The sequence below is a fragment of the Solanum dulcamara genome, chromosome 4 (genome assembly GCF_947179165.1).
Source record: "Solanum dulcamara chromosome 4, daSolDulc1.2, whole genome shotgun sequence".
Lineage (NCBI taxonomy): Eukaryota > Viridiplantae > Streptophyta > Magnoliopsida > Solanales > Solanaceae > Solanum > Solanum dulcamara.
The window spans coordinates 2,815,059-2,837,814 of NC_077240.1; the positions used below are offsets into that span (position 1 = coordinate 2,815,059).

Sequence of the window (22,756 nt, forward strand, 5' to 3'; positions counted from 1 at the left end):
TTGTAAATCACTTATTTTTTAGTTATACTTGATAGATTATATTTTTGGTCAAATACTTTAATAATTTTACCACATTATATTTATAATATTAACATTTTTTTCAAACATACACTTCATGATGTAATAAAAATCTTATACTTTTTGCATTTATGATTAAATTAATTAAAATATATAATTTTAAAAAATATAAATAAATAATTTTTTATAATATTAGTTAAGAACATAGATTTATTAATTAATATATATCTTAAATATTTAATTTCATATCATTTATAAAAATCTTTATTTGTCTAATATAATTTTTAAATTTTAAAATAACCTTATAATTGTACAATCAAGCAGTACATTTATAATTACATTCTAACAAACAAACAGATCATTATAATTATTAAATTGATAATTATTATATTAATAATGGCATCAATTTTAATTATAATTACTAGGGGCTTTTCAAACTGATCCTAAATTTGTTACTCGTTGTTGTTTGTAGTAACAGTGACGCGAAGCACCACAAAAAAATCAGCGTCCCTCTCTCTTTCGCTAGTCAAAATCCACAAACACAAAAATCGCACTAACATTTACACCTACACATTCCCCCCCCCATTAGCCAAACCCCCTCATAAAGGGAGTAGGAAATAAAAGCACCAACTCCACCTTCGTTAATTGCCCTGCAGCTCATCATCATGATCCCTCCTGCTCCCTCACCGGCTCCGGCACCGGTGCCGCTACGCCTTAATGATTCTCAGAATGCTCCTTCACCTTTGCCGACGCCGCCGTTTCATCATGCGTCGACATTGCCAACTACAACCACTTCATCAACGTCCACGTCAGCATCAGATTTATCAACTACTCCACCACCGGCTAAGTTACCGGTTGATTTCAGCCCTCCTTTGATTGCGATGGTCGTTATTATTGCTACCGCTTTCGTCATCATTACCTACTCGCGGCTACTCTCCCGCCATCTGCTTCGTCTACACGGCCGTTATAAACTGTGGCGCCGCCGTCGCCGACGTTATGTTCCGTCGTCATCTGCCGGTGATATTGAGTCGCCTCCTTATCCGTTTAATCCTACTGATGCTTTCCATGTATTATCTCCTTATGGATTGGATGATTCAGTGATCAAAACCATTCCTCTTTCGGTCTACACTCGAAAAAGCGGTGTTCACGATTGTGCGGTTTGCTTACTGGAGTTCGAAGAGAACGACTATATGCGCACGCTTCCGGTTTGTTCGCATGCCTTTCACGTGGACTGTATTGATATATGGCTCAAATCACACGCGAATTGCCCTTTGTGTCGTGCCGGAATATTCCGCCCAGAGTCGCCGTTTACTCCGTTGATGGCAGCAAGGATTCGCCCGAGCTTCGATGACATGATGCTGGAGAGCACAATTCTAGAACCTTTGGATGAAATTCAGCCAGAATCCGATACAACGACGGTGTCAGAGATCACACAAGAACCGTCGCCAAGGAGGAACATCCAATCAGAGGAGAGATTTACCGGGCGTGATTTTTTGTTAAAACGTTCTTACTCCTTCGGATTCGAGAGAAATTTGGGATCAGAGAGACTAATGCTCGAACCAGCGACTGCCTCACCGTGGCGGTACCGCAGAGCAATAGGATCAGGAAGCTTCTGGAGCAAAAGGCCTTCACCGTTCAGCTCGTTAACAAAGCCAAGAGTATTCTCCTTCCGCTATTACAGAGGAATGAAATCACCGTTTTTCCGGCGGACTAGAGGTGGATTTTTCCCATTATCGGAGTCAAGCGCAAGATACAGTACCGGCGGAGGTGGAAGTTCGTCAAGAAGAAGCAAATCATTCGCAAGCCCAATGTTCATGAGAACATCGGCGGCGGGTGGTGTTGTATACTCATCTAGCCGTCTAAGGAGCGGTGATCCAGAAGCCTTACTGTCACCGGACAGGTATCACAGACGGTGAGGATCGATGAACAGCACATGGATCATTAATGAACTTTTTGGGGAAACTACAACCGTCCGATCGATCATAGTTATGGCGGACGATGACCGAGGAGGCGCGCGGATGATGGGGTCACGTGACATTAATGGTTGGGGGGAGTAAGAGAGAGAGTTACATTGGGAAGAAAGAAGAGAAAATTAATGCTATGCCTGCTGGCCTGTGGCGGTCATTTAATACAGAGAGAGAGAGAGAGAGTGAGGGGGGCTAGTGGCTAAGAGTTGAAATGCTGAGAAGAAGAAAAAGCTATGTATGCTTTTTAATTTATTGGGAAATTTTGACTATTTTTTAAGAGTTACAGAGAGAAGAGTTGGAGCTTATCCCAAAAAAAAAACAAAGGTTACTCACGGAATGGACCTAATAGGTTGATGATGATTTGAACTTTTTGCATTGGATCATAGTGTAAGAAAGAACTCCCAGCACTTGTCTTTAATTTCATACGTGATAAATCCTATTCAAGATTTAAGTTGGTAGTACAAAAATCGAATTTTGGTGTATTCATTGTTTGCTTGCTAACCCGTTTCCCATCCATGAGTAAAGGTACCAAATTTTGATTAGTAAATTTACCGCTGGGGATGTCAGAACTAAGTTTTTGAAAAAATTTAATAATAATTATAAATGAATATCTTATCTACTTAAAAGTATACTTAATTATTTCATAATACAAAATTAGTAAAATATACTAGTAATTAATCACAGAATTAAAAAATTATAATTGATTTTTTTATTTAAATATAACCAACTAAATAGATTAGTCTATACAATGGATGTTTTTCAAAAGAAAAAACAATGGAAATTAGATACTTATTAAAAATAATTGATGATATGACATTTATAACTATACCATGAATATCACATTAATTTTTTTAGTATAATGTAGGATTTTATAGGATTTACTATCCAAAGAGACAATTGAAATTTATGTTAATAATAAATATAAGTCAATTACTCAGTAATACACAATTTAATAAATTGAAGGGGTTTTCAAATTTACAATTGATTTTTTTTAAAATATAATCAACGAATAAAATTATATACAGTTCTACAATAATAAATAGACCGTTCATACAACGTGTGCATTTTTTTAAAGAAAAAAATCATAATATAATTTTAAAAATTAGATGTTTTAAATATGAAGAAAAATAAGACATTTATAACTATACCTTGAATAACATATAAAATTTCGTATATTATAATTGTTCTACACAAAATAATAATAATTTATAGTAACTGATATTATTATTTCATCAATTCTAACAACGAATACATGATTAGTTACTTCAATTATGTTAATTAAGAAGATGTTTCAAAATTAAAAAAATAGAAATAAAATCATATGTATATGTATGTATTGTATATGTATATATTCTATATGTTTATATATATATATATAGAGAGAGAGAGAGATAGATATATTGTATAATTCTTGATTTGATAAGGTGTCTAATTGTACCACTTAATTATAGTTCTCTTGGGAATTATTTTTAGTTTGGTAAGTTAATATATAAGACACGTATAAATAATTTATAATTAATCTCTTATTATTAATTATATTAATTTTTATTGGTACATGAGAAAATTATAAATTTTTGGTCTCTTTTATTTATGATAATGATTTGACTTTATTATTTGTACCATCTCACATTTAAGTAGATAAAAAATTAATATATACATATATAATTCATAATTAAACAAATAATTTAATTGTATTGTATTTATTACTTTAGCCATTAAAATAGAGCATTATAGTCATTTTTTCTCCCTACCTCAATATTGATATGTTCATCATTCACAAAAGCTTAAAGTTTTGTAATAAAATCAACAATTCAAGACTAAAATGTGACTACAATATTAATGTGTGACTCTGTTGGGTTGCTATTATTATGGTCGACACTTATAAATATATATATTTTTATGATTTCTACGATATGTCGATGTCTATCATGTAAAAGTGGTTTTAGTTTGACATTATTTATTATAATATTTTTAAATTATATTAAAGAAAATTACTTAAATATGTAGTTAAATTTATTTAAACATAATAATTAATAAAATTACATATAGAGAAATACAGGTAATGATTCGCGGGTTATTAAATTGGTGTAACATAGGTCACAAACACTATAATGTTAATGTGTGGCTCTTTTGAATTATTGTTAACTAGGGTCGACACTTATGCACTATATGAATTTTATAATTTGTACAATGTGTTGATATCTATCATGTCTAAAGTGTTTTGAGTTTAGACTATTCTTATTGAAATATTGTCAAATTATATTAAAAAAATATTTAAGTATGTAGTATAAATTTACTTTTACATAATAATTAATAAAATTATTTCATTAGAGATCATATTAATAGTAAATATAAGTACTATTCACAAGTTATTAAATCGGCGTAATATAAGGGCACATGACTACAACATTAATATGTAATTTTCTTGAATTTTTGTTAATTAGGATCGACAGTTATGAGCTATATTTTTTTATTATTATATTTATATAACATGTCGATATCTGCCACATTTAAAGTGTTTTGAATTTTAACTATCGTTATTGAAATATTATCAAACTATATTTAAAAAATATTTAAATATATAGTTTAAATTAGTTTAAACATAATAATCAATAAAATACTTATTTAATGGACATATTAATAACAAATATAAGTAATGATTCGTAAATTATCAAATTGAAGAAGACTACAACATTGCGTAACATTCTTGAATTGCTATTAACTAAAATTGACATTTATAGACTATATGATTTTTATAATGCGTTTATGTTATCATGTCTAAAGTGTTTTGAATTTTTTCTATCGTTGTTGAATATTTCAAATCATATATATATTTTAAAATAATAAAATTTAAATTTGTTTAGGTACAGTGATTGATAAAATTACTTCGCTAAAAGTCATATTCGTAATATATATTTTTTAAAACAAAGTGGTTTATGATAAAACTTTAGCTATTTCAAAAAAATTAAAATACCTTGCATATGTATTTGATACTACTACTTAAAACATTTGTTATAATGCTATAAATACGTCCCTTTTCCATGCATTGAAAATATTTCCAATGTATGAAACAATAATTGATAAATAAATTAATAAAAAAAATCAAATTTGAGAGGGAATGACAAAAATATTAAAAAAGAAACCAATTTATAATGTGAATAAGGTTTTTTTTAGCATTTCCGAAAGGATTTTCCCAAACTTCTTGATCAATATTTGTTTTCGGAGAATTGGGGATTCACTCTAGCAATTGCTCAATCGCATAATACCTAAATGCTAATTCCTCATTTTCTAATAGTAAAATAAACCAAAGTAGAGATCTCTCCAGTTTAAAAACAAAAACACTTGGCTATAAACAAGGTAGTAGTACAATAAGAAATGTTGGAGTTATGCATGTGAAAATTTGACTGATAATGTTACATGCATTTACTTCCAACAATGAAATTTATTGGTGGAGCAACCCTTCTAGTAAGACCTTTAACATGTCCACCAAATTTATTTTTTAAAAACATATAGTCATACAAGTTTTAAAGGGGAGGAAAAATATTGATTCTATTTGAAAATATTATTATTTTCTTAATATTAAATGAATCTTATTGACAATTGAATTGTGGAAATGATCCCGTATGACCATTTATTAATTAAATAAAAGAAAATAATCGATTTAGATTTCATACATATAAAAATGAAAAATCTCTTATAAATATGATATAAAATAAAGAATTAAAAACCCAAATCTTCTGGAAATGATCTAATTTTATGACCACTTCAGATTGGTGTCAATCTTTTTTTAACTTTCTAATTTACTCTTCGAACATCTATTCGGTTCTAATTGGGTTCCACAAATCTATATACTGACAGTACCAAACTACAAAATAAACTGGAGATATTAAATTATATACAATAAGATAGTTTACCAAAATAATGCTGAATTTTTTTGACAAAGATTAAATTTGACGATACCTCCAAGTATGAGGTAGTACTGGGGACATACGGAACGGTAGAGATTTGTCTGCATAGGTTTCTTTTTATTATATTTGTCATTTTCGTCACAATTTGTGCATAAAATAACATTTTACATGTCCAAAGGTCAACTTTAATTTTTTCCACCGCCCGCTTAGAGTTACTAACGCCGCGACAAAACTAGTTTGATTTATATAGGCAAATTTGACGACAAAGGGTTGCGCGTATGGTGAAATTATTTGAGATATAGCATATATATTCTGATTTAAAAATACTTTACTCATCATATTATTGGTTCACTTCTATTCTTTGGTTTGATGACATGAAATGTGACATTTCATGTTTATTAACTTATGTTACATAAGCACCCATCCCATCCATCAATTAAAAATCCAAACTCACCTATTAAAATACCCAAATCCAACCCACCCATTAAACATCCTAATTTTCGTCCCTTTCTCCATTTTAAAGCTTCCCCACAATTAAAAGAAGCATGCCCTTCAAAGCTCAATATTAATCAACAAAGTCAAGGGATAGAGGATTGAAAGGAGAAAAGCACAAAGAATAAAATTCCGAAAATGAGGGTGTTTTAATGGGTGGGGTGGGTGGGGTACTTATGTGAAGATCTTATGTGGTGTAAATTAATACACATGGGATGCTATATTTCGTTCCGTCAAACGGAGGGATAAAAGTGAGTCAATAATACGACGGAAATGGTATTTTTGAGCCATATTGTAATTTAAGAGTATATGTGCTCTATTTCGTATAATAAAAGAATAGTTTTGGCCCTTTTCCATATATTCAACCTTAAAATCGTGTAATGAAATATAATTGTCATCAACTCATCTAAAAAAGGGAGGTATAGTTTGATTGTTTAATATAATCATATGATAATTATCAAGTGGAAAATCGAATTTTCGGCAGCTAATAAATGAGCTACTATGGTCTCCCAGGCAAACAGAGTAACCACCAAAAAATAAAGAAGGAAAAAATCCCATCAAAACATCCAAATAGTTTCAAAACATCCAAAATTCCAAATAGTTAACGCTTGTACCGTTGTACGCATTTCCCTTTTAAGTATTTTCCTTTTGGCACGAAACTTCTTACTTCTGGTCTGTTTAATTATGTACTGATTATTACCTAAAACTCCTATGTTTTGCCCTGTAATTAAATGAACAAACTTAATTACTTCATCAAATTGAGGAAATAGCTTTAAATTTAACGTCAATACATTGTTATCCATCTTCAACTACTTTCTTCGCAGCACATTTAATACAAATGTCCTTTCTCATCTGCAAAGTCCACATCCTAAACTGACCCTATTACTTGTATTTATGCATGTGTAAATAGATAAATCTTTTTGTAATTGTAGCATCCGGAGCAGTTATTTCATCAAGAGATGCATTAGATAAATCCGTCTAAACAGGTATCAAGTAATTCTATCTGTTAAAGCTCAGGTAAATAATAAAAAAGATTGTCAAGTTCCCCGAGAATAATTGACACCAGCAAAAGTAGGTACCAGTTAATGAAACCAATAAAGGCCTCCATAATTGGTTAGCTGGTGTGTCATGAATTTTGCTGCATTTGCATCTGCTCAACTAACAACTTTTTCCTCAACTCAGTTCTATTTTCTCATCACTTTTTTGGACTTAAGTTTTAGCTAAATTTGATCCATTCACATATATTTATATAAATAACATTACTTTACTGAGATTTTATAGATATTAGCTTTTCAATTCTCAATTGTGGTTTTTATATATCTCAGAGAAGAATGTCAAATTACTCAGTCAAAGTTGAAGAAAGCCGGCCAGCTGCTGACGGAAAGCCGTCAGCAGGGCCAGTTTATAGGAACATTTATGCTAAAGATGGTCTCATGGAAATGCCTACTCATTTTGAGTCACCTTGGGATTTCTTTAGGTAATTAAAACTATTGAAGCTTATTTAATTGATTGACGTGAGTGTTTCAATGTTTGTGTTATAGTGCATCGCACTAGCCTAGGGAGTACTATTTTGTCTTTCTTATAAGGTTTTTGACAATCCACACCTCATGATCTATCTTTGGGAATTGAATATTCATTCATTGATTGGCATGATTCTTTCAATATTTGTGCTACAGAGGCCCATAATGGTAGAGCGACGGAAGTTGTTTTCTTATATGGTACTGGACAATCCATACCTCATGATCTTAGCTTTTGGGGATTCAGCTAGACTCAATGTCCATTTTTTTAACGTAGGATTAGAGCAAGACCTGTTTTTGTTATTGTGTTTTCCAATGTTGGTTCCCTGTGTTATACTATTCATGCTCCAGTTGTCTTGATTATTTTGGTTCGATATCCATTTTCTTACTAGTTTCCTCATTTTATGCACATTGAAAAAGATTATTTTTTTATGCTTGCAGTGAATCAGTTAAGAAAAATCCCAAAAATCAAATGTTGGGCTGCCGTCAGGTTGTCGACAAAAAGGTACATTTTCTGCAGCGTTCAATTGTTGAGAGGAGTCTAAGTGTAAGTGATCTTTAAAAGCTTATTATAAATTCAACATAAAATGCAAAATGTTTACAGGCAGGTCCCTACAATTGGCTGACATATGAGGAGGTTTATGAAACCACAGTTAAGATTGGTTCAGCCATTCGAAGCTGTGGTGTTAATCCAGTGAGTTTTAACCCTTGTTATCATATTAAACTCAAAAATACACTATGAGTTATGAGGATAATCCACACATTTAGGCTAAACTGCATCTAAAACTCTTAAATATGCTTCTGTTTACTTAGGGAGACCGGTGTGGCATATATGGTGTGAATTGTCCTGAGTGGATAATGGCAATGGAGGTATGCACTTGCTGTCTAAATTATGTATTTGCTCACGAACATGAAGAAATATATTCAAGTTGCATCCCTATTAAGAAGGATAATAGCAAAAACTTGTTTTACCTTCAGTTTATTGTTATATTGGAGCAATAATTTTGTTTGTTGATTTTGATCACAGGCTTGTAACAGCCAAGCAATTTCATATGTACCACTCTATGATTCTCTTGGTATCTTCTAGCTCTTTTATCTTTCTGTCCTCGTATCTTCTTGCTTTTGAAACAAGGAGAAGTTATAATTGTGGATTTGTTCTGTGAATTTGCCTGAATTGCAGGTGCAAATGCAGTTGAATTTATCATAAACCATGCTGAAGTTTCAATAGCTTTTGCTCAAGAAAGCAAGATCCCGGCTGTATATTCTCTTTTCCTTATCCTCAATGTTCTTCCTATGAATTATCTAATGCATTAATACATCTGATAAATATATCACCCAAATTTTGCAGACAATTAGCTTTAGGTGATATACACTAAATTACCTAATCATTGAATTCTTTTGCAGATCTTATCATGCTTGTCTAAGTGCAATTCTTACCTAAAAAGTAGGTAAAAGTATTGATTTTCCATAATAAGCTGGTAATTGCAAGTTCAGTAAGAGTAACTTGAATATCTTTTCTTTAGCTATCGTCAGCTTTGGAAACATTTCCAGCATGCAGAAAAGTGAAGCTGAGGAACAAGGAGTGGTTTGCTTCTCATGGGAAGAGTTTGTTCAAATGGTAAAGGCAATATGTTAATGATGCAAATGTCATATACAGTGATCTGCATTCCGATAACTAGTTATTGCTCCCTTCACTTAAGCGTTGTGTCACCCTCTGTGTAGGGAAGTTTGGATCATGAGCTTCCTGAGAAAAGGAAGAATGATATTTGCTCAATTATGTACACTAGCGGAACTACTGGAGAACCAAAGGGTGTCATTCTGACTAATGGTGCTTTCATGGGAGAAGTTCTGTCGATGGATCAACTTCTCGTTGAAACAGACAAAGCGGTAATTTTTGAGTTATAATTAGCAATTCAACCTCTATCATCAATTTTTGTGGTTAGTCTCTATTCCTGATGCATCACGAGCAATTAATTCGATCAAGCTTGAACTTAAGACATCATGTAGTGATCATTAGGCTACCAGGATATCCTGTTTGGCTAAATCAGACAAGAAAATCTACTGTTGGTTATATGTTTTCTATCTTATTCTCATTAGTGCAATAAGAGCTAAGTGTGATCTCACTCTTATCAATTTTTGTCAATTTCAGGGAACGGGGGAGGACGTGTACTTTTCGTTCCTTCCACTGGCTCATATATTTGATCAAATAATTGAGACATATTGCATATACAGGGGTGCTTCAATAGGATTTTGGCAAGGCGTAAGATGCATATATTCTTTTTGCAGAGAATTACTTATAGCTTTTGTTTTACTATAAACTCTGTGTCTTCAAAGCCAATTGATTCAAATATATAAATTTGCATCTGAATAACAGGACATTAGATACTTGATAGAGGATCTTATGGTATTGAAGCCAACTATATTCTGTGGAGTTCCACGAGTTTATGACCGAATATACACAGGTTTCTAATATACTATTCAGTAAACAAAGTTCAGGCTTCATATTTGACATCTATAAGTTTTCCCTTGAAGTATTGTCTCATGCTGCTTCCTGTTTCTTTTCAATTAATTTTGTTTTTTTTCCGATGTGGGCAATTAAGGGGTGATGGATAAAATTGAAGCTGGAGGTACATTAAAGAAGCTGCTTTTCCAGTACGCATACAACTAGTACGTCCTCTTATAACCTTTTCGTACTTTAGATCAGCATCATGTGCATTTGGTTCTCTTCATTTCCATCATATATTTTACAGCAAATTAAGGAATATGGAGAAGGGACTCAGACAAGATGAAGCAGCCCCGCGCTTTGACAGGCTTGTTTTTGACAAGGCTAGTTATCTGATCCCCAGCATTTACATGGTCCATATGTAATTTGGTTAACCTTATTTGCATATCCTTTTCTTTCCAGATTAAACTAGCATTTGGTGGACGAGTTCGTCTGATGCTTTCTGGAGCTGCTCCTTTGCCCAAGCACGTCGAAGAATTTCTCAGGGTGACATGTTGCTGTTCTTTATCACAAGGATATGGTATTGAAAGTCGTGGTGTTTTCTTCTTCACTATTGTTACTTCTTTATCACCTTATTTTGACACGGTACTCTTCATTGTTAGGTCTTACTGAAAGTTGTGGAGGATGTCTCACATCCATAGCCAATGTATACTCCATGACAGGAACTGTTGGTGTTCCAATGACTACAATTGAGGTAAGACTTGAGTCAGTGCCAGAAATGGGATATGATGCTCTTGCAAGCATGCCTCGTGGCGAAATTTGTCTGAGGGGAAAAACCTTGTTTTCGGGGTACCATAAACGAGAAGATCTTACAAAATCTGTACTTGTGGATGGATGGTTTCATACAGGTAAAAAAACACTCAACAATTACCACCAGTGAGTAACTTCTTTCTGCTATATGAATGACGTTGCAATACAATCATCAATGATCTGATAGTTCATATCATTGAACTTGAGCTGTAATAACTCTGAGCAAGAGAAAAAATTTCAGGTGACATTGGTGAGTGGCAGCCAGATGGAGCAATGAAAATCATTGACCGGAAAAAGAATATATTCAAGCTGTCCCAAGGGGAGTATGTGGCTGTAGAAAACATTGAAGGCATATACTCCAGATGCCCTCTGGTTATATCAGTAAGCCAAAATGTTTCCTTTTTATTTCTTAATTTATCAGATTATAGCATAGAGGATTGCAAAATGGTTTCCCAGATTCCAAAAGGGGACATAAGTTTTATGAGGAAAAAGAAGTGGATGTGTCCACGGACAATTTACAATTCTCGAGTTGGGGACATCCACTTCAATCCTAAGCTAGCTGGGGTGACTATATAAATTCTCACTGACCAAGTCGCTCCATTTAAGCTCACTTCAAAATCAGTCTTTAAGTGTGAACAGCCAAAACATTTGAACTTTGGGGTGGTCTATCTGCCCTGTTTACCCTGTTTCCTTAATGCTAATTAGGTGTTTTCGACATGGATTATGTGTGTTTTTAAATCATACTATCAGTTTTTGAGATTTGCTTCTAACTCATCATCTGGTCCACAGCTGTGGATATATGGAAACAGTTTTGAATCCTTCCTAGTGGCTGTGGTAGTTCCAGAAAGAAAGGCACTTGAAGATTGGGCCTCGAGCAATCAAGAAACCGGAGATTTTTCATCTCTATGCAATAACACAAAGGCAAGGAAGTACATATTGGATGAACTCAACAGCACTGCTAAGAAACACCAAGTATGTAATGTTTCAAATATCAAATTCTCTTTTTTCACTCTCTACTTTCTTTCCGTTTCTTTCTCTGATCTAAAAAGTACTTCCACAGCTTCGAGGATTTGAAATGTTACGTGCAGTTCATTTGGAGACAAATCCTTTTGACCTTGAGAGAGAATTAGTTACCCCTACATTCAAACTCAAAAGGCCACAGCTGCTCAACTATTACAAGGTATACAATTTCTCAAAACGACTGTCACCTTATCTATCTCGCTGCTTATTCAGATAAAATCAATTATGTTACTGTTCTAACAGTGAAATCACAAAACTTTACTAACTATAATAGTAAAGTCACCTTAATGGGTATGGTATGTTTTATCGTTACAGTAACTAATGTTTAGTGGCTTTATTGTTAAGGTAGATAAAGTTCAACGTCAAAAAATGGTTTTGTGAGTGAAGTTATCAATGTCTATATGTGAACTTAACAACTAGATTCAGCTGCGGCGATTTGTATCAAGCACTTGATAAGTGTTATATGTTAATGTTTGCAGGATATTGTCGATCAACTATACAAAGAAGCAAAGGCAAAAACTGCATAGAAGCCATACAAATTGCAAGTGCTAATCAATTTGCAAGCTTCTATTGATTCTTTTGAAAGTTCAATGCTAATATCGAGTGCTCATTACGTATAATCTACATTAAGAACTTGATACATCAGAAAGACCAGATATATATGTACTGTCCCAATCCTTTCCTTTAATTTATGTATATATGAACTTCATCAAAATAACAAGTAATGAATATTAAGTATCTTGAATTTAAGTCCAGAGTTTCTAAAATCTGAATGTGCCATTATGTCCCGTCTTTCTCATCATGCAAGAGATCTTAGTACAGTACTGCCCTTTTGATTAAGTTTTGTTATTCTTATATTGTTTGAAACTGCTCACTCTAATGGAAAAACTTGAAACAAGTTCACTTGAAGAAGGAAACTTCATGAGAAAAAAAACAAAACAGATCCATAAATAGAAAGGTAAAACGAAAAAGTACGGATTCATTGATAGATAAGATAAGGAATTTTGGGCACAGAACAATACCACACAAATCTAGAAAAACTCAAACATCGAAGAAAACAACCACACTCAGATCTTCCAAACAAATTGCAATATTATCGAATTTTTGTGTTTATAGAACGTGGAGAATCAATCCCCAGACTGGATATACCAAAAGAAGGATGATTCCAATAGTGTTTGAAATGCCATTAGCTTTAGTGAAAGAGTTTCTGAATCCACCAGATGCTCTAATATGTTCTTGCAACAGATAGCACGCAATTACAAGGCAAATCAACATACCGATCCAACCGTCCCTTACTCTGTCAGCAATAAAACTTGGAGCTACTACCATCAGAAGGACCAATGCTGCTGGTGCTTCAAGCCAATCTGCACTCACAAGTGTCAAAATTAAGGATGGTTCCCCGTGGCCTACGCCTTTCTATAAGTAAGGAAACTCTAATATTCATTTATACGTATAGCATCTCCTACTTACAAATCAAATCGACTATAAGGTGTGTGTATATATATATAGATTAGATTGAACCTGGAAAGTGTTTGGGGAAAAAGAGGCGTATTATAATAGCAACCAAAGATAGCCATTTTCCGAAATCTCCCCTGCAGATTTAGCAACAGCATACATATATACCAAGTGTTACAAAGGCAAAGAGATAAAATTATGTATACAAAACTTGCTCAAAGAAAAGAAGTAGAAAATGTAAGGAATTAGGAGGGAAATAAATTAAAGAAACATATAAGTACCTGAACAAACCAAACAGAAATGAAGGGAAACTCAAGAAAATGTAAGGAATTAGGAGGGCTGTGAGCATGTTGCTCCTCCAGTTTGTTCGATCCAAGATCAACAAGTAACTGTAAATTAGAAGTGAGCAACAAATAAGAGGACCGATAATCGTAAAGAAAATGGATCTTAGCTAACTCAACCTCAAAAATTAACCGATCCCTAAATCAAAGCAGGACAATCAAACATCCCATATATTGAGGCAATGAAGCGTGAACAACATAATGTCAGAAACAACACTAGGATATTAACACTAACAATATGAATCATGTTAAGAAAAAAATGAACAGAACGCTTACTAACTCAGCTAGCTCAGAATCACTGTATAGAATTTAGAAGGGGGAGAGAAAGGGGATATCACATACATAGCAGCAAAAGAAGCAATCCATTTGAGAAAAGAAGTGCCAAAACCAAGTCCACCAAGCATGATGGCATGATTAGCTAACTTCTTAGCAGCAATCCCAATTTCCTTCAAATCTGAATCAATCAAATTACTTGCAACTGCTGATTCTGTCTTCATTGCCAAATAACTCTTCTTCATCTCCATCTTCTCTACAAATTCTACTCAAAACTTGTTCAACATACAAATTTATTATTGACACAATAAAGCTATACTGTATTTAAAATATCTGATCACTATTAGAATAATGGAACATTAGAGCAAGGTCGACTAGTGTGATAGTTTTGTCGGTTTATGCACATTGGGTCCCAATTATCAATAACTTTGCCAGTTGTTGTGACTTTAATATCTTGCTGAATTAATACTATTTCAAGATATTTTAAAAATTTTAAGAGTTAAATGTAGTTTCTTTTAATACTAATCTTTTTATATGTCTTATAAAGATTTTGAATTATTAATTATTGTGATATATAATATTTTTTATATATTTAAATGCATAAAATTTATTTTTAAAATTTTAAATTGACGATCAATTTTTTAAAATTATATCATGTCATGAACAAAGGCGATAGTATATAAAGGTACTTATCTGTATGTAATGATGACTCGTTTGATATTATTTACTTTTTTGGAAGGTAAAATGCAGATATTTTGGATATGTAGTTTAATTTTAGGTTTGGCCAGCTCTTCAAATACCCCTTTCATTGAATTAAGTTAGGCTAATTCACCTGCCTTGTCACATCGATTTTATTATTTGTTTAATTCCGAGGATTTAAATGCTACTTCCTACATTTATGACTTTATTGTTAATCCATTTTTTTGGGCGAATAGATACAAGGTTTACAAGAAATTTAGAGATAAATAGCATTTTTGGTCCCTAAATTATAGGTTTGTTTTTATTTTAATTCTTGTGATATATGACGAAGAATATTTAATTTTAAATTAAGTGAAATGTATGTTTAGTCATTTTACGTTGCCGTTAAATATATAACAACGATACAACTTAACATAATATATTATTCAAAATGTACTAAATAAAATAAATTATAATTCAAAATTTATAAATTAAAAATTTTGATTCCGCCTCTTTTATGAATAAGAGGTTCAAGCGGCATTATCTGCAGTAAATTGGTACAACTAGAGGTTCAAGCTGGAATTTTACGTAACGGATTTTTTTTCATACACAGAGAAGATTGTTGGGGAAAAAATACACAGAGAAAACTGCAAACTAAATTAAATGTTTGAGTAACATATCCAAGCAAAAGGAATCAATTGTCTAATTTATGGGGCATGCATAACAAAGGTACATCATTATTACATACACTAAATTCATCATTAATTAGTACTAATTAATACAACAATGTTCAGAGTATACCACATGCATGCAGTAATGAAAGAGAAATCTTTTGACCATCATGAGTTATTTATTTATCTTACCTTGGCTTAATCGAGATTAATTAATGTTTTTTTTCAGTCTTGAACGTTACTGATAATCCAAACAAGAATTTAGTTGACTCCACAGTAAATGTGTCGTAACGCATGAAAAACTCCACCAATAACAACCTGCATACATGTTCAATTAATCATAGACATAAATTAGTTTATGTTTCATGCACTAATAATACTATAAAGTATGTTGGTGTAATATATCATAAATATAATAAATTACAGTTAAAAAATAAAATGAATAATGAATAAAAATATATTCAGGCTGAGGTGTGGAGATTTCGCTCTTTTTAAGGAGATTCAAGCCCACTGCGGCATAATCCACACCGATCCAGTAGTATATCTCTTGATTTTTTCCCTCCAAGATACAACAGTTCAACAACGTCGTACAATTCAACCAACTCCGGATTAGCTGAAGAGTTCAAAGCTCTACAAAAAGAACACTTTCCTTCAACGTATAATTACTCTCTTTTGTATAGTGAATATAGTTGAAGACTTAGAATATTTTCTTTGTCTCAACTCTCTCTTTCACTACTACACATTACAATATTTTTTCCACTTAACATATTTCATCTCATACTTATTTTACATCCATTTCACAAAGGAAGAACAACCATTATTTATAGGTGAAGAAGTCTTTCATGTAATCAATGGGTAGATGAATGTGATAGATGTTACATAAGTTACAAGAAACTAATGGTCATATGAGTTACAAAAAACTAATGATCATAAGAGTTACAAGAATTAATGGTCATATAAGTTATAAGAACCAATAATCATCTTCTACCACAATTTATATCCACTAATATATGCACTTAATATTTTATTTTAATAATAAAATACATATACACCAACATAAGGTATCAAGAATGATAGGGTAATTACGTGAAAAATAGAGTGATAATCTTTTATAATGATATGTATAAGTTTAACCATATATAATTTAAACACATTAAAAAGAGGGTGCAAATTTTAACTTATAAAACTGGGAGTATACAAAGAATAAATTCTTCCACTATTTACCAATTATAGTAGGCTATATGCCTTATTCCCATACTAGTAAATTCTATTTTATATGAACATAGGATGTAAATAGGACGGGGTGGAGCAAGTGTTGACCCACTAAATTTTTAATCCGCCTTAACCTTCCCCATTTAGCATATTTTTTAAAAATTATCCTCCCCCCCCCCCCCCTATTATGTGTTTCTTCATTTGCAGTATGCATTTAAATAAAAATTACTTAAAACAAAAGGTCATCATGATTAGTTGGTTATAAAAGCAAGTAATAGTATTAGTCAAGCGATGATAAAAATAAATATAATATTATTAAATATTTCAATTTTTTATCCAGCATTCTATAGTTGATTTTTTTAAAGAATCATCGTGTAACACTAGAGTCACGTAAAGTATAAAACTAAATAAGCATTAAAGAAGTTCCTAATGTTATATATAAACAAATAATATAGTATCAATTACTATGATAGTTTTTAATTGCCAATGCAATACTACAACTATAAAAATAAAATTTTAAAAAATAGATATTCAAAGTAATTTTACTAAGTAAAATGAAAATATACATCTATTTAAGTGTTGAAATTTGTAGGGAAATTCACAAATTTCAGAAAGTTACAAATAAAGTTCAGTTGAAAAAAGGAAAAAATTATTTGATTGAGTGCTTTTTAAAAATTAATTACTGATTTTAACGATATTTTTTATTTATTATCATTTATAGCAATACATAGCAATATTATGATAAATCTACACTTGTATTAAAAGTGAATTATGCATACAATATAAATGTATTATAAGTGTTTTAAAATATATATTATGTTTGTATAGTAAGAAACTGACATAATGTATTATAAGTCTATTAAAATATGTGATAAATGTATTATCCATCTATAAAACTTGTATTATATATGTTTTATAAATAGTTCTCTGCAATATGTATTAAAACTGTATTATAAATATATTATAAGTGTTCAGTAAAAAAAAAATTATTGCTATAAATAAGAAATATTTTTTTAATATGGTATGTAAGTTTCCCTTGAAAAAAGGGGCCAAAAGGCCCAATACATACCTACCCTTGTCCTGCCCCATTTTAATTTTTGAAAATATAAGTTTTGATCCGTCCTGCACTACCCTATCCTATTTAAGCATTGCCCTGTTCTGCTCTATTAGGCCTTTGTCCTGCCCCGTCCCAATTACTATCCCAAATGAACACTACTTACTTAAATATAATTTTCTTTAAAGTGATATATAATATAAAATTTATTTGTTAATGGTCATTGATTGATATATATTAGTTAAACTCGATCTATAATATAAAAAAAATTCACTTGCATAACAATACAATCAGATCTTTTGCTGCGCATTATTTGTTATCCACCGTTGAATCATCAATCTCTCTTTTGCTGCTTTTTCAAATATATCTGCATCTTTTGTAGCAAATGATTGATTTCCTAATATCATTTCACCTTTCTTTATCAAGAAACTTGAATCATGGCTTTGGACCATCCATCATGTCTTTTTTAGCCTTACCATATTGAAACGGTGCTGGAGGTTCAATTCTCAACACTTCATACACCGTTGATTTAGTCAAACTCATCTTGTTGACTGTTGATAGAGTGATGATCATCGTGATTTCATTTGCTAGCTGTTTCTTGAATGTGTTGAATATTGATCTTAATCAAACACATTCTCGACTTGCTTCATTGATATCTATTATCTCTGCATGATTTGAAAAAGTGGCAACCATAGTTTGCTTTGTTGAACGCCATGATATAGCTGTACCACCACACGTAAATAAATAGTTGTCTGCGATCGACCTTTATGAGGATCAGAAAAATATCCCACGTCTGCGTAACCAATCAATGGTGATATGGATTGATTAGAGTAAAATAATCCCATATCAATGGTCCCTCGGAGGTATCTGAAAATATGTTTAATTCCATTTCAGTGTCTGCGCGTTGGAGAAGAACTAAATCTTGCTAACAAATTTACTGAAAAAGCTATATCTGGTCTAGAATTGTTGGCAAGATATATTAATGCACCAATTGCACTAAGGTATGGTATTTCAGCACCAACAAGATCTTTATCATTTTTATGAGGTCGAAATTGATCTGTATTAATATCAAGAGATGTCACAATCATTTGGGTACTCAATGGATGTGCTTTATCCATATAAAACCTCTTTAAAATATTTTCAGTATATATTGACTGATGGACAAATATCCCATTTGTAAAATATTTAATTTGTAGACCAAGACAAAATTTTGTCTTTCCAAGGTCCTTCATTTCAAACTCTTTTTTCAGATATTTTACTGCCTTTGATAGTTGTTCTGGAGTTTCAATAATATTCAAATCATCAACATATACTGCTATTATGACAAATTCAGATCCAGACCTTCTCATAAAGACACAAGGGCAAATTGAATCATTTTTATATCTTTTTTTAGCAAATATTCGCTAAGATGATTGTACCACATGCGCCTTGATTGTTTTAACCTGTATAAGGATTTCTAAAGCTTTATTGAGCAAGTTTCTCCAAAATCTTTCTATGCTTCAGGCACTTTGAACCCATCGGAAATTTTCATAAAAAGGTCTTGGTCCACTGAGTCATATAAATAGGCCGTGACCACGTCCATTAGGTGCATTTCAAGCTTTTAATGAATTGTCAAATTCATTAGATACCTAAAGGTAATTGTATCCACCATAGGGGAATATGTTTCCATATAGTCAATGCTAGGTCTTTGCGAAAAACCTTGGGCTACAAGTCATGTTTTATACCTTACAACTTTACCCTTTTCATTTTATTTACGCACAAAAATCCATTTGTACTCTACTGGCTTGACACCTTCAGGTGTATTATTGATCCGAAAACTTCACATTTTTAAGTGAAGTTAACTTTTCTTGAATTACATCCTTCCACTTTGGCCAATCATTTCTCTGTCTGCATTCATCTATAGATTTTGGTTCAAGATCCTTATCTTGTTGCATTATTTCAATGGCAACATTATAAACAAAAATATTATCGACCACAATATCATTCGGTTCCACTATTTTCCTATCGAGACATAACTTATTGAGATTTATTCATTCTCATTATTTTCAGGTACTTAGACCTCCTTGGTGGTATCACCATTTGTTGTGTCTCTGGGCTCTTCTTGAGCACCTGCCTCCAAATTATGACCATCTTGATCATTTATTCCTTTCCTTTTTTGCGGATTTTTATCTTTGAAACCAATTGGTCTTTCACGTTTTAAGCGTGGCCTAGACTTATTTGCCTGAAGAAGTTGTCCTACCGGGGCATCAACTCAAACTTGAGCATTAGCAGCTAAATATGTGATTTAGTAATCCGTGGAAGGTTAGTAAATGCATCCAGCAGTTGATTTGCAATATTCTGCAAATAAATTATCTTTTGAACTTCTTGCTCACATTGATTTGTTCGAGGATCTAAATGAGATAGTGGCAACGAATTTCAATCTATCTCATTTTTCAACTGCTTATGTTCTCCCCCTGATGTTAGGTACACTGATTCATCAAAATGACAATCAACAAATCTTGCCGTAAATAAATCTCCAGTCATAGATTTTAAATATTTTATAATAGAAGGAGATTTATACCCAACATATATTCTCAATCTTTTTTGGGGACCTATCTTTGTGCGGTGAGGTAGAGCAATTGGGACATATACTGCACACCCAAATATTCTAAGATGGGATATATTTGACTCCCTTCCAAACGCCAACTGTAATGGGGAAAATTCATGATAATTTGTTAGCCTTATGCGCACAAGTGCTATTGTATGCAAAATAGCATGTTCCATACTAAAACAGAAAGTTTTGTCCTCATTAGCAATGGTCTAGCTATCAATTAGAGGCGTTTAATCAATAATTCTGCTAAACCATTTTAAGTATGAACATGAGCGACCGGATGCTCAACTTTTATTCCAACCGACATACAATAATCATTAAATGATTGAGATGTAAATTCATCAGCATTATCAAGATGAATTGTCTTTATTGCATAATCTGAAAATTGTGCTCTTAACCTTATAATTTGAGTTAACAATCTCGCAAAAGCCATGTTGCGAGTTGATAATAAGCACACATGTGACCATCTTGTAGATGCATCTATTAAAACCATATAATATTTAAATGGTTCATATGAAGGGTGAATTGACCCACATATATCACCCTGTATATGTTCCAGAAATGCAGGGAATTCAATCCCAACCTTAGTTGCTGATGGTTTAATAATTAGATTGAAGAATTTTTTGATTCTTCAAAGTGTGTCTATGTTAATTCTCAATAATTCTGCAAATCATATTATAACTGGGATGGCCCAACCGATCATGCCAGATGATAAAATCATTAGAATTAGTAAACCTTTTGTTTACTATGGCATGTGATTCAATAGTATCAATATTTGTATCGTACAATCCAGAAGAAAGTGCAGGTAATTTTTCGTGCAAAATTTTCTTCTCCATATTTATTGTAGTAATATAAAGATATTCAACATTTTCTTTATTTGCAGTCTCAATATGATAGTCATTTTGGCGAATACCTTTGTAACTTAAAAAGTTTCTTTGGGACTTACTATAATATAATGCATTATCAATTATCAATATCGTTCCTCCAGGTAGTAATAAGGCCGCTTTTCTAGAACCTTCAATCAATTTTGTACTACCAGATATTGTATTGACATAAGCCTTTTTCATAATTAAATGACAAAAATATTTTCTTTTCTTTTAATATTGTATGAGTTGTGGCACTATCCAAAAGGCACATATCTCCATTATTCATCTTGAATCCAATTGAAGATTGAATAATTTATTTATCTTCATAAAATAAAAATACATTATAAGAAATAAGTAATAAAAGCAATATGCACATAAGTTAAGTTAAAAGGTATGATGTACTAACATGTAGTAACGTAATAAGGAATGAATCACGAATTAATGTAGTAGTGATAAATGTAATGATTATATAAAAATAGATACAAATACGATGGTATATGATTGATTCAGCATAAATAAAAATATATAATAATATGGCGTGCAATTGATGTATAAGGTTGTAAAAGAATTAGAATAATGTAGAAAATGTGCTATAAAAACCTATGAAAATGAAATAACAGAAAGTGTATATTTTAAAAATAATCATAAGTCCCTTCTACATAGAAATGTGAAAACACGATAAATCAAGGTACATAAAAATGACAACATATTGAAAATCATACAATGAAATTAACATCAATTATAATCCTTAAAAAAGTCTTCAACCTTTAAATAAGTAATATCATTGAAGTCATTAAAAACGTCGTCCTTCAGAGCCAGATTTGTTTCAATATTATTATTATGTGAACTAGACACGCCTAAATATTGCTTCAATATTTCCACCAATGCAACCATTAATTTGGTTGATAACAGTTAAAAATGGATAAAAACGGATGGAGAGTATTATCTTTGTGGGGTCCACAAACTAATTATTATTGGTTGGAAAATTCAGAATATAGATTTTGCAAGTTGCACTAGTAATCAGTCTATTGATCTAACTATAATTTGACTTTAAAAATGGTGAAGATAATTAAGCTTCAGCTTCTTTCCGTTAGTGAAAGAGAAAAAGAGCAGATCATGTATCCTCACACCTTCCTAACATTTTTTGTTTCAGCATATTCTTTTTTTGAGAAGCTTTTTATAGAAGGTAACGAATTATGCAAAAAATAAATAAATTGTTCACATGAATTGCACATGTTTTTGTAGGGTTCCTTAATTTTTTTGAGAATATCTAACTGAATGATGAAAATTGTTAACTTTCAAATACTTGAAGGATATTTTCTGTCAAAACATATAATTTAAAGACGTAATTTAAGTTTGGGGTATAGTTTAAGAATGTTTTTGGCCAAAAACTCACCTATGATCAACATTTATTCATTTGAATTATAAAGAACAAATACAA

At 31.8% G+C, this 22,756-nt stretch overlaps 3 protein-coding genes across 3 annotated transcripts; 2 read left to right on the top strand and 1 right to left on the bottom strand.

The window, feature by feature from the left end:
• Nucleotides 1-608: 608 nt before the first annotated feature.
• Nucleotides 609-2,322, top strand: LOC129885483 (RING-H2 finger protein ATL65). Its single transcript, XM_055959771.1, has one exon. It carries the CDS (start codon nucleotides 684-686, stop codon nucleotides 1,932-1,934), a length of 1,251 nt encoding a protein of 416 aa, XP_055815746.1. The 5' UTR covers nucleotides 609-683; the 3' UTR covers nucleotides 1,935-2,322.
• Nucleotides 2,323-7,537: 5,215 nt separating this feature from the next.
• On the top strand, nucleotides 7,538-12,925 carry LOC129885484 (probable CoA ligase CCL6). Its single transcript, XM_055959772.1, has 19 exons — nucleotides 7,538-7,862; nucleotides 8,344-8,407; nucleotides 8,507-8,596; nucleotides 8,716-8,772; nucleotides 8,930-8,978; nucleotides 9,083-9,159; nucleotides 9,307-9,346; nucleotides 9,426-9,520; nucleotides 9,625-9,789; nucleotides 10,052-10,162; nucleotides 10,277-10,364; nucleotides 10,503-10,569; nucleotides 10,653-10,728; nucleotides 10,808-10,925; nucleotides 11,008-11,253; nucleotides 11,397-11,536; nucleotides 11,945-12,127; nucleotides 12,216-12,335; nucleotides 12,655-12,925. The coding sequence occupies exons 1-19, from the start codon at nucleotides 7,717-7,719 to the stop codon at nucleotides 12,700-12,702; spliced, it is 1,980 nt and encodes a 659-aa protein (XP_055815747.1). The 5' UTR covers nucleotides 7,538-7,716; the 3' UTR covers nucleotides 12,703-12,925.
• Nucleotides 12,926-13,134: 209 nt separating this feature from the next.
• Nucleotides 13,135-14,592, bottom strand: LOC129885485 (cold-regulated 413 plasma membrane protein 2-like). The gene is made up of 4 exons (XM_055959773.1): nucleotides 14,314-14,592; nucleotides 13,912-14,019; nucleotides 13,697-13,767; nucleotides 13,135-13,539 (listed from the first exon to the last, which is right to left on the bottom strand). The coding sequence occupies exons 1-4, from the start codon at nucleotides 14,493-14,495 to the stop codon at nucleotides 13,286-13,288; spliced, it is 615 nt and encodes a 204-aa protein (XP_055815748.1). The 5' UTR covers nucleotides 14,496-14,592; the 3' UTR covers nucleotides 13,135-13,285.
• Nucleotides 14,593-22,756: the final 8,164 nt, after the last annotated feature.